General features: G+C 36.1%; 1 protein-coding gene across 2 annotated transcripts in view; it reads right to left on the bottom strand.

The window, feature by feature from the left end:
* Positions 1–8,263, bottom strand: part of LOC112040637 (protein GRIP) — a 48,723-nt gene extending 40,460 nt beyond the window's left edge. The window contains exons 1-12 of one of the 2 annotated variants that reach the window (XM_065772951.1): positions 8,039–8,218; positions 6,799–7,314; positions 6,305–6,420; positions 5,093–5,262; positions 4,674–4,767; positions 4,091–4,177; positions 3,863–3,943; positions 3,074–3,199; positions 1,527–1,635; positions 1,366–1,445; positions 296–424; positions 104–204 (exon numbers count right to left, since the gene is read on the bottom strand). In XM_065772951.1, the coding sequence (XP_065629023.1) occupies positions 104–204; positions 296–424; positions 1,366–1,445; positions 1,527–1,635; positions 3,074–3,199; positions 3,863–3,943; positions 4,091–4,177; positions 4,674–4,767; positions 5,093–5,262; positions 6,305–6,420; positions 6,799–7,276 (1,571 nt within the window). In that variant the 5' untranslated portion in view covers positions 7,277–7,314; positions 8,039–8,218. Of the gene's footprint in view, positions 1–103; positions 205–295; positions 425–1,365; positions 1,446–1,526; positions 1,636–3,073; positions 3,200–3,862; positions 3,944–4,090; positions 4,178–4,673; positions 4,768–5,092; positions 5,263–6,304; positions 6,421–6,798; positions 7,315–8,038 lie in introns of both variants that reach the window. The other variant, XM_065772952.1, reaches the window with a different exon arrangement.
* Between the last annotated feature and the right edge of the window lie 2,420 nt (positions 8,264–10,683).

Genomic DNA, 10,683 nt, shown 5'->3' with positions numbered 1-10,683 from the left:
CCAAAAAAAAAAAAAAAAAAAGATCAGCTCAATAAAGCCTTCTATCCAATTCCATATAGAATAAAGCAAAGGAAAAAAAAAGCCGGCAAGACAGTATCAGCACCTTTCTTTGAGTTCTTTATCATTATTAGCCAAGGCATCCTGAAGATCTTGAAGGACCCTATCCCTTTCTGCAGATACAGATAATACTTCTTTTTCAGCCTCCTACAGGATCAACAAATGCCAGTGATTTTAACGTATGTCTATAATGATCCAGTAATTACTTCATATTATAAGATAAAGCATAACCATCTACTTTTAGTGCTTCCTCAAGAACTTTAAGCTGTTCAGAGTCTTTAGCTGCAGCTAGCTCTGCATCCTTCTTTTGGAGAAGTGCATGAGCACGAACCTTGTAGGAAGAAAATTCACTTTCAAGGCGGCTGATCTGCAAAGATTTATATTGAGGTCAGGCTATAAATAAGAAAATATTTAAAGCTATGAAGCTTCACAAAATTGAGCAGTAATTTCACAGGGTAGCTAAGCAAGAATACTATCATCAGCACACGTGTGTGACTATGTGTGTAATTTGTCTCTGGTGGGGAAAGGTTCCTGGTTTGCTGAACATACAAACCAAAACCACCAGTCTGATAACTAGGGGAACAATTTCCCAAGATGAGATCCAGGAATCCAATGCAAGAATAAAAGTTTCTGTCAGTATCTTTGTCCAAAAAATGTACATTGCCAACTCCTAACAAGAATAGAAGTAAAAAATGCCACTAATCAGAAGGTAAAGGGTTGTGTGTATCACTATTTCAAGGCCCCAGTAAAAGAGACTGGTTTCTTTAAATTTTTTAAACCAATGCTAGTAACAAGTGCCTTCAGCCAGAAGATAATGGAAGTTGGATATGCAAGGAACTGTAGCACCAATATATAAATGGTGTAGAGCCATACTCCCAATGCATCAATACTTATTCTACTTCTGTTAAAGCACAATATCAATGAGACATACAACTATTGTCCTCTGGAACCGGTGCTTATGATACAGGAATACTTTCCTGTATCATAAGCACCAGAATACTCTCCAGCAGTTGGCAGGCTAGAGCATACCCCAAAATCTGCATTGCATATGCAAATTTCAGGGAACTGTGACTCAATGGCCAAGAGAAAGAGAACATGCCTTTAAGATTAAAATAATTGGGCCCTCATCAGTCATCACAGACATATAAAGGTAAAATGAAAAACATTTTGAACAATAAAGATGTAAAACATATTGTTGTTCATTTCCTTACCTGCAGGATTGGAGCTATATTTCATCCTCTCTCTCTCACACACACACATTAAGAATGAGTTCAGAAATCATGGAGGGAAATAAGAATAAATTGATACCTCCTTTTTGGCAGCCACTAATTCTGCATCTTTAGCATTTAGGATCTGGGCTTGTGCAGACACATCAGATTCCAGCTGACCTGCCCAATAAGAAAAGCATGAACATTCACTTCACATATATGAGTAATCTGATAGAAGGAAAATAATGGATGCAAATATACTTCTCATTTTTGCAACTTCAATTTCAGCACGTATGCAATTACTCTCAGCAAGTTCCAGTTTAGTCTTAAGTGCCTGGGAGGCAGCTTCCCAGCTCTCCTTTTCTTTGTCCTGAATAACAATAAATGCCATATGAGTGTAGAAAAGAAATACATATGCATGTCTCTAGCTATATAAATGAGATAGTCATAACAACTTCACAAAGTTTTGTCCTGAAATAAATTGCCATGTAGTATCCTTTCTTCTAATTCCATTCATTTTAATGGAAGCCCACCCCATCCTAAAGAAGCACAAAGGGAAACCCAGAACTTGTGTTCAGCTAATAAATACTCCCTCCATCCTGTATTATTGGTCCTGTTGAGTAAATCCAACTTCTCAACTTTTGAAAGGAACATAATTTAATCATTTTCTTTCAAAAGATACAAGTTTCCAAAATTATTTAATCATTTTCTTTATATAAACCTCAATATTGGAGGCTGTTTGGTAGCAATTCTAAAAAATTTATTTAAAAGTAAACCTTTTTATTTTTGGATGTTTTTAAAACAAAAATGTGTTTGGAAAAATTTATTATTATTAATTTTTTTTGAGAAAAGCAAAACCAAAAAAACTTGTTTGGTAAAAAAGCCTCTAAAAAAAATTTATTGGTGCACAACCAGCAATAATCCAATACAAGAGCAACCATCCATGGTGAAGCATAACCCCACAAACCAGCAACACCTCCTCAAAGTCGCCATCACAATCCACCCATAAGAGCCACCATCCATAGTGGTACACAACCCCCCAATCCCACAAAAACCAATTGGCAAACCCCAAAATCCCACCTCCATCAAGGTCCAAATAGCAAAAACCCCAACTGGATGCCATAATAACAAAAACAAGACTTTGTCGAACACCAGGGCAAGGCTTGTTGGGCGTCGACAACTGGAGCCAACTATACTGTGCCGCCATTGAGAACACCAGAAAGCCACCTCATGGAAACCACTGAACCAAATCTGCAACTATAACTAGACTGAGTTCATCTCAAGATGAATTGCACACATCTATCAGCAAAGCCAGTACACATGGCCATCACCAAATCCATACCTAATTCTCTTCCACACAGCCATTATCATCCAAGAGGCAGTGGCTAATGAAGGAGAGAGAGAGAGAGAGAGAGAGAGAGAGAGAGAGAGAGAGGGAGAGGGAGACCTAAAATTAACCATAAAAGCCACCTCCCCTTTTAGAAAACAAAAACCTAATCCTGAAAACATCTAAAAGGCGTTGTCTAAAAACTCATATACACCAAAAAAACTTTTTTATGTGGGACACAATATTTTTTTGTTTTTAAGTGGTGGAAACACATTTTAAATACTCTAACCAAACAAACTCTTGATTCTTACAATATTGTGCTCATTAACATTTCAAAAATCAAAGAAGAAATTTTGGGCATCCCAAAAAGAAATAGAGACCAACAACATGGGCGGAAGGAATAATAATATTCACATCACAAAGACCATCAATGTCATTTGCAGAAGATAAATTTTACTCATTCTGAATGTTTGATTCATACATGCTCACGTTTCAGGTGAGCAAGCTCTCCCTTTACACTTTCCACAGAAGCTCTAAACCGCGCTGCCTCACCAGTTGAAGCTGCATCCATCTCTGCAATCTTAGACTCTTTCTCTGCAATTAGCACCTGGTAATATGTCTTCAACACTTAGGCCAATTCATCATGTGAATTTTTTTAAGAAATTCAACAGCACTAAGCCATAAAAATATGCTATTGAGTTAAAGAAATTACAATTTAAAACAAGCAATGCCCTATACCATTTCCATTTTGTTGATGCCCTTACACATGCATGCACGCAAGCACGCACACGCCCAAAAAAAAAAATGTCATCCTAATTAGAAGTGTCATATTAGGAGCATTCGGTGGATCAGCTCATAGCATTATTTACGGGGATGTTGTTTGACTAGTCTTGTTCTTGGGGATTCACTTCTGATTCCGTTCAGTTGTTCTTAGATTCCCTTCTTATTTTTACATAGTTTTCTTTCTTTTGTGCTTTTGTATATATTTTTTTTAGCTACCTCATTCTTGTTGCATGAAGTAGCGTTTTATGAATAAAATTTTTATTACCTATCAAAAAAATTTTTGACTTATATCTCTAGCAGTTTAGCAAGACATTCATGGAACAAAAAAACAACTACAACCTCACCCCTATCTTATTGTTATAGGGAAGGAGGGGCCATTTGAGCTAGAGCGCATTGGCAGAACAAGAAAATAATTCACTACACTACCGCTTCTCTTTTACTCAACACGAGTCAATAATAGAATGAACCTCATTTGAATAACTCCTACCTGTAGTGAAGAAATAGTTTCAGTAGCTTTGCTTCTATCAGATAGTGCATCAGCAAGTTGAGCTTCCAAACTCTCCAAATTCTAAAGAAAAACAGAGGACAGTACTGAAGCTAGGGCACAAAATGTTGCATGAAGCAGTAAAGAAAAACAAAAAATTCTCAATGTTTTTTTTTTTGGATAAATAACAATAGAAGTTCTTAATGTTTAGCCATCTGAATGCAAATTTACCTTCTGATGTTTAGCAGAGAGCTCAGCTATTGAAGCTTGCCTTTTTTCATCTGCAGCTTGTAACAAACCCCGCATGTCTTCCAACATCTAAAATATAAGCAAGTTAAGACTCACTATTAATTCTCTTCATACAAGCAACAATTAAGACAGCAAAGGCATATCAATGCTAGAAAATTTTCAACATGGAAGAGCGAAACAATAATATATCAAATCAAGTCAAAGAGATACAAAAGCTGGAAAAACACTTTGTTATGTATGGTGATTCAGTTGTCATTAACAGAAGTTTCTTGTTAAGTCACCAAGAATTGTATGCTTGGTCAAAATATATTGATGCAATAAAATTAATTCTTAAAATTGAGGCAGTATATTTTATAAAGCACTTGAACATCTGAAGCATAAAATTGAGGTTATACCCTCAGAAGATCCACTATTTGGCCAAAACAAGAACAGTAACCAAGGTATACAAGCATAACATCCATAAACAGGGTAGGTATCTCCACATGCATGAACAAGCAGGGGATTCTATAAGCATCAAAGCAAAGTTTTGAAAGCCAAAAGCCAGCCTTGTTAAAGATCTGCATACCTGCTCCTTCTCCATTAGTGACTGTTGCAAGGCCTCAAGAGCACTTTCTTTTGGTTCCACTGAACGCCGCAATTCCTCAATGGTGTCTCGGAGTCTAGATTTCAATCATGAGAAGAATGAAAACAGGACTGTAAATATAAATTCTCAAATTTTGATACTGCTTTATTATGGAACTGCGGAAAGACTTGAGCTTATGGTACAAAACTTCAAGTAATTTCCATTTACAAGACACTTTTTTTTTTTTTTGAAGGAGTGGGGGTGGTTAACGGAAAAACAGATCTATGATACAAAAAGAACAAATGATGCTATTGTTTCTCCCATCAAATATATCACCACACCCACACATGTACCCAACCCACCTGCAAAAATATACAAACTTGCACAAGTTTCTCAATTTAATACATAGTTAGGGATTTTACTTATTGTTTGTACTCCTCAATTGTTGTCTCTCTGCATCCATTGCTTTTAATGCATCATTTGCTTGTTGCCGTGTCCGCTCCAGCTCTTGTTGCAATGCTGACTGTTGCGATGATGCTTGCTCAGCTGTTTCACTCACTTCACGAAACCGGACCTCAAGATCATCTTTTTCCTGAAATTGACAATCTCCAAATAACACTTGTCAATTAATTTCGGGCAAAATATGATTATTTCTTTTACTACTTTAAATAAAAGAAGAGGAATATAGTATTCAATGTAGCGTGTGTGTGTGTGTGTATTCTTTTAGCTTTTCTCTAAGTTCTTTGTTCCTTTTTTTCAAGTGAGGCAACTTAGTGACAATTATCAGTTTCGGCTCAAATGCATTATTATAAAATCACCCATACATGTCACTCCAAAAATGGCCATGACAAAAATAAATAAATGCATGAACTCTAAATCCTCTATATCCGTTTACAATGGGTCTCGTCTATCTGTTTTAATGAAATATTAACCACAAAACTATTCCAGGAGAAATAAAATTCCATAGCAGAGAGAGATACTTACACAAACCTAAATTTTTCACTGGCTACATCAAGATAAGTAAAACCTCAATAAATTTCAATGGAAGATTTTTTTCTAGTAATATTTCCTGTCAAAGCATAAGGTTTTTTTACTTCTTTAAATTTTAAGTCTACAACAGGACCTTTGACAATATAAAAGTGCCCATCAAGGTTCCGTGAAACAGCATTTTACCAAATCAGGAGACCCAAAGTGCACTGCCCATTAAAAAGGACAGGCACAAAAGCTGACACGCTCTAACAATAGCACCATTTCTATGGAAACTTTTGGAACTCACATAGGATATTTAATACAGACACCACAATAATATAATTATCTGAAAATATCACAGGAGATTCGGTCCCCAAAAAGATGCAGTTTTATGGGCAAAGTCATATTAGAGGGCATTATTTAAAGGATGTGCTTTACTAAAAGCCTCTCAAAGATAATGTGTCTGAATATGGAAACCAGTCACAAGCATTCAAAAAGATAAAAGCATTCCAAATATGGGAAAAACAGAGAAAATCAAAGAACTGGCTTAGAAGCTTAACATTTAACAATTAATGTGCGTCAGAACAAGTTCATCCTAAAACATGGCAAGATGAACGGTATCATGAAGTTGCAAACCAAGGCAGAAAGGCCAAAAGGCAATTTACCTTTTGAACATCTTGTATCCGTTGTTTTGCTCGTTTGTGAAGCCTGCTAAATTTTGAGTCAAGTTCAGAGTACTTCTCTTCACGGTCTTTTATTTCTTGATCCAACTTCTGTTGAGCTATGTAATGAAATGATGCTATGTGTTCAGACTAAGATAAAAGGTTCTATAAAGATGACTCTGTGACTTTCGTGAAAGATGAAACTACAAATTTTCTCTTTCGAAATGCCCACCAAAAATAAATAAATAAATAAAACCAGTCCTCAGCCTCCACTCTACAGCTATAAGTTATTATTTTTTTAAGATGCAGAACTGGTTTCAAAGATATAATGTAGAGATTCTGTTTTATTAATTGATTTCTTAAAAATAAATAAATAGAGGGTGAATTTCAAGTATTAAAAAAATGTAAATATATATCTACTCCACAGTTTGCCAACTTATATACTTAAACAAATCTTATAACACAGATGAAAGAGTTCGAACAGATAAAAATCTGACCTTCAGCAAGCTTTGCAGAAAGCTCTTGGGCTTTTGCATCTGCCTCTGAGTATGCCACTGTAAGATGCTTCAAAGCCTCCTCTGCTGCATTCCTAGTCTGTTTTTCCTCCAAAAGTTCTCTCTTCAAAGATTCTATCCTTTGACGAAGTTCTTTCACATCTTCAGATTCCCCACCTTCAGTCTCATTTGCCTTTGTCTGTCGATTAGACACACTACATTCTGATTGACTATTTTTCAAATCCTCAAATTGGGACTTCAAGAATTCATTCTGAAACTTCAGCTCGGTAACCATTTGAAGGAACTGATCATGAGAATCATCCAAACTTGGGTTGACATCCTCAGGCAACCCATTTTCCACGGCAATATTCCCATAGCTCACGTAATTTGTGTCGGGCAACTGTTTCTCTGATTTTAAATCATCAGAAGCATGACTTTCCAATTCCAGCACTTCAGTGGTATCACCTCCTTCCGCTTCCATCTATGCACTATTCAGTTTAGCTCTTCTGTACACATCACCTGCAACATCACAAAACTTATGAAAAGGAGCTAAACATTACGTGATCAAATATTATTGAAAAAAAAGACTACTCAATGTACATAGAGGAATCATTTACAGAAGTGCTCTGAAAAAAGTACTGCGATTCCATTCCCTCCACACAATGTCCACATCAAACATAAAGGGACTAAGTTCCAAATATCCGAAGAATGTTTGCCAACCCACTTCCTTCAGCCAAACAAAACTTCAATGGCCTTTCGCACAATGTAACGATAGATGATCAACTGTCTCCCCACTAAACATCAATATTACACATAACACATCCAAGATGGTGCCGCGAAGTTATAACTCGTTACTACCTAAACGCAATCGAAGCTAAGCAAGACAAATAGACTGGTAAGAACTAAGAACCACACTACTACATCAATTTCGGACCGACTAGGAAATTTCAAACTAGAGTTATTACTGATACAAGCTCAAATTCACAGAATTATGATACAATTATGCCAAGCATCAATATACTACAAAATTCATGGGTTTGCAAATTTTAGTTAATAGTAACAATAATTTCAGTGGATCTCATTATTAGAGAATTCTCATTAAAAAAAAAACTGTCAGATCCGAGATTCAATAATCGCAAAAAATTAGAAACACTTGACAATTATACTGACAAGTAAAATTAATTGGAATTGTGATAAAAATAAGGAGTGAGATTGAAGGGTTTGGCAATGAGTGTGTATGTACCTTTCTATAATGGGCAGTTTGGGGGATCTATCAAATTTGGAGGGAGTGAGATCTTCGACTCGTCGGTGTTAGAATTGGAAATGGGAGACGACGTCGTTTTGGGGGGCCCTTTGTACCTGCTGCTGCTGTGTGTTTTTTTTTTTTTTTTTTTTAAACTAACAGAGAGAGTCAGGGCCAAGGGGAGAGAGACTAGCTGAGAAATCAATATGGTTCCGACTCCGGAATACGCCAGTTTTCCAAGGGTGTTTTAGTAATTTTCTGTGCTTCATTTTTTTTTTCTTTTTTCCTTTTTTTTCTTTTTGGGGCTCCATTTTAATTTAGTGCTTACTTTCTTTACCTGTTTTGGGCCCAAAAGGGCCGAAGCAGGCTACTAGGCCCACTGCTAGTTCCAATTAGTGATGCATGGTTTGAGAGTTGTTCTAAGACCACAACTTTTGTCACAATTTACTCACGTAACAAATTGTGAGTAATGGAGTAAAAGTGGTGAATTCACGGCTCCATACTTGCCACATGAGTAAATTATGGTCCTAAGATTACTAATAATTTTATGGCAAAATCTATTTAACTTTATTATACAATAGTCCTGCATTATAACTAGGAGAAATTTTGGGAGGGTTGGTATTGGATGGTGTCCTTGTTTGGAGTTTGCTCTTGTTGAGGACTCTGTCCTTTTGTAGTTTGTTTTTTTGTTGCTAATAAAATTTTCTATTCATCAACAAACAAAAAAAGAGGAGAAATTTTTGGAAGGAGAGCATTGGTCTCTATTGTGTGTAGCCTAATAATAAAAAAGGAAATTTGATTTTGTAAAAAATAAAATAAAATAAAAAGCCTAATAAAAAGAAGAAAGATTAATACAGTTTGTTGTCAAATAGTGAACCTAAGATTGAATGTCACCTACATAAAAAATAATAATAATAATAATAAAAGAAACCTAATAGTATCTTCTTTTTCTTTTTCTTTTTTCTTTTTTTTTATGGGAAAACCTAGTGGTATCTTAATTAATAGTGAAAACAATATTATGAAAAAGACTTTATAAGTTCAAATCATATCATATCTCCTATTAGATAAAAAGTTTGAAATTACAAGGGTCCAATTTCTTTTGAGTTCTACGTATTGACCTTTTAGGGACTATGATTAGGTGAATGGTTGTTAAGGATCAAAATGTTACAAGTATCAAGAGCCAAAGCAAATGGGGGGCTCAAAAATGAGGAAAGCCCAATCCGTGAGCCAAGGCCCATTTAGAATGGGCAAAAGGAAGCCCAAGCCCATGAATGGGTAAGCCTTGGGCCTTAGGAAAGAGAGAGAGAGAGAGAGAGAGGCAAAGGAAGTTTGGCTCGGCCCTTTGTAAAAGGAACTCCCAGGGAGCTCAAGGAGAAGAAAGGGACTAGACCAAGATACCTTGGAACTGCTAGAGCCAGAGAGGGGATCATCGAGAAGTGCATGAAAGAATCAGCTTGAATAGCTCAAGGAGGCATGCCCATAAGCATAAGGAACGAAGAAAGTCATGTCCCATCAGTTGCCCACAACTCAGAAGAAAAGCTTTGAAAACAATTGGTGACTTAGGAATCAGCACCTAATGAAGGAAGCCTAGTACCTCGAGAAAAGCAGAAAGGTGAACCATGAAGGAAGGTGGTTAGGATCTTTCAACATGATAGGGAGAAATCTACCTATTTGAAGAAAATGGACAAAAGGTGGGGCAGTCAAAAAGGGATTCTGAAAAGTCTCTTTAGAAACTTTGGGAAAAGGAATGGAAGTCAGCCCCATCATGACCCACCAAAAGAGGAAGGTTAGCTGGGAACTTTTTGGAAGATAACCTCAAAAGAAGAATGCAATGAGAAAATAAGAAAAATACCAACCACCAATGTTGCTGACACAACATTGGTTTCGGTACCTAGGACAGCAAAAGGAGGGAATCAATGGCATACCAAAAACCCTAGAAATGTACTATAAAAGAAGAATTAAGTCATCAATAAAAGGCATTCAGCAACTATCAATCAGAGCAAAAAGAGCATTAGAGAGACTCACTTAGCTTCAGAAAAATAAAGAGAAAAAAAATGCATTGTGAAGGATCATGTAACAAGTGCTTGAGAATACGCTTGAATTTAAGGATATTCAAACCTCACAAGTCTTGGAAGTCTAGAAAGAGCTATCCAAGTCTGTGACTTTTGAACTTATTTGAACCTCATGGCATATCTCTGTGAGAAATATGGACCAATGTACTTAAAAACATAATATAATTAATATTACTTTATTTGTTGAGGATCCCTGACGTTCTTACTTGCATTTTCTTAATAATTCTTTTACTGTTCTTCAGTCACTTATCTTACAATACGTATATGTTTGCATGCATAAATGTTTATGTGTTGTAGGGCCTATGTCTTGTGCACAAATTGGTTTATAATAAGCCCAATATAGCTGTGGTGAACCAAGCCCAATCCACCAACTATTAAACATTATTTCTTTGGAGGCCCAGGATCCTTATCATCATTTGGGCCTGGGTACTGTCCAAAAAAGAACCCACAATGGTCAATCCTCTTCTTTTGTCCAATTCATGTTGAAGATTTTATTTTTCATGAGTCATGTCTACATATACTATCACTTGGTTTTAAATCTCATTTCACCAAATAAAAAACGATAACTAATTT

The sequence above is a fragment of the Quercus suber genome, unplaced genomic scaffold (genome assembly GCF_002906115.3).
Source record: "Quercus suber isolate HL8 unplaced genomic scaffold, Cork oak 2.0 scaffold_67, whole genome shotgun sequence".
NCBI lineage: Eukaryota > Viridiplantae > Streptophyta > Magnoliopsida > Fagales > Fagaceae > Quercus > Quercus suber.
Note: the sequence above shows the minus strand (reverse complement) of the source record. Positions and strands in the feature narration are given on the sequence as shown.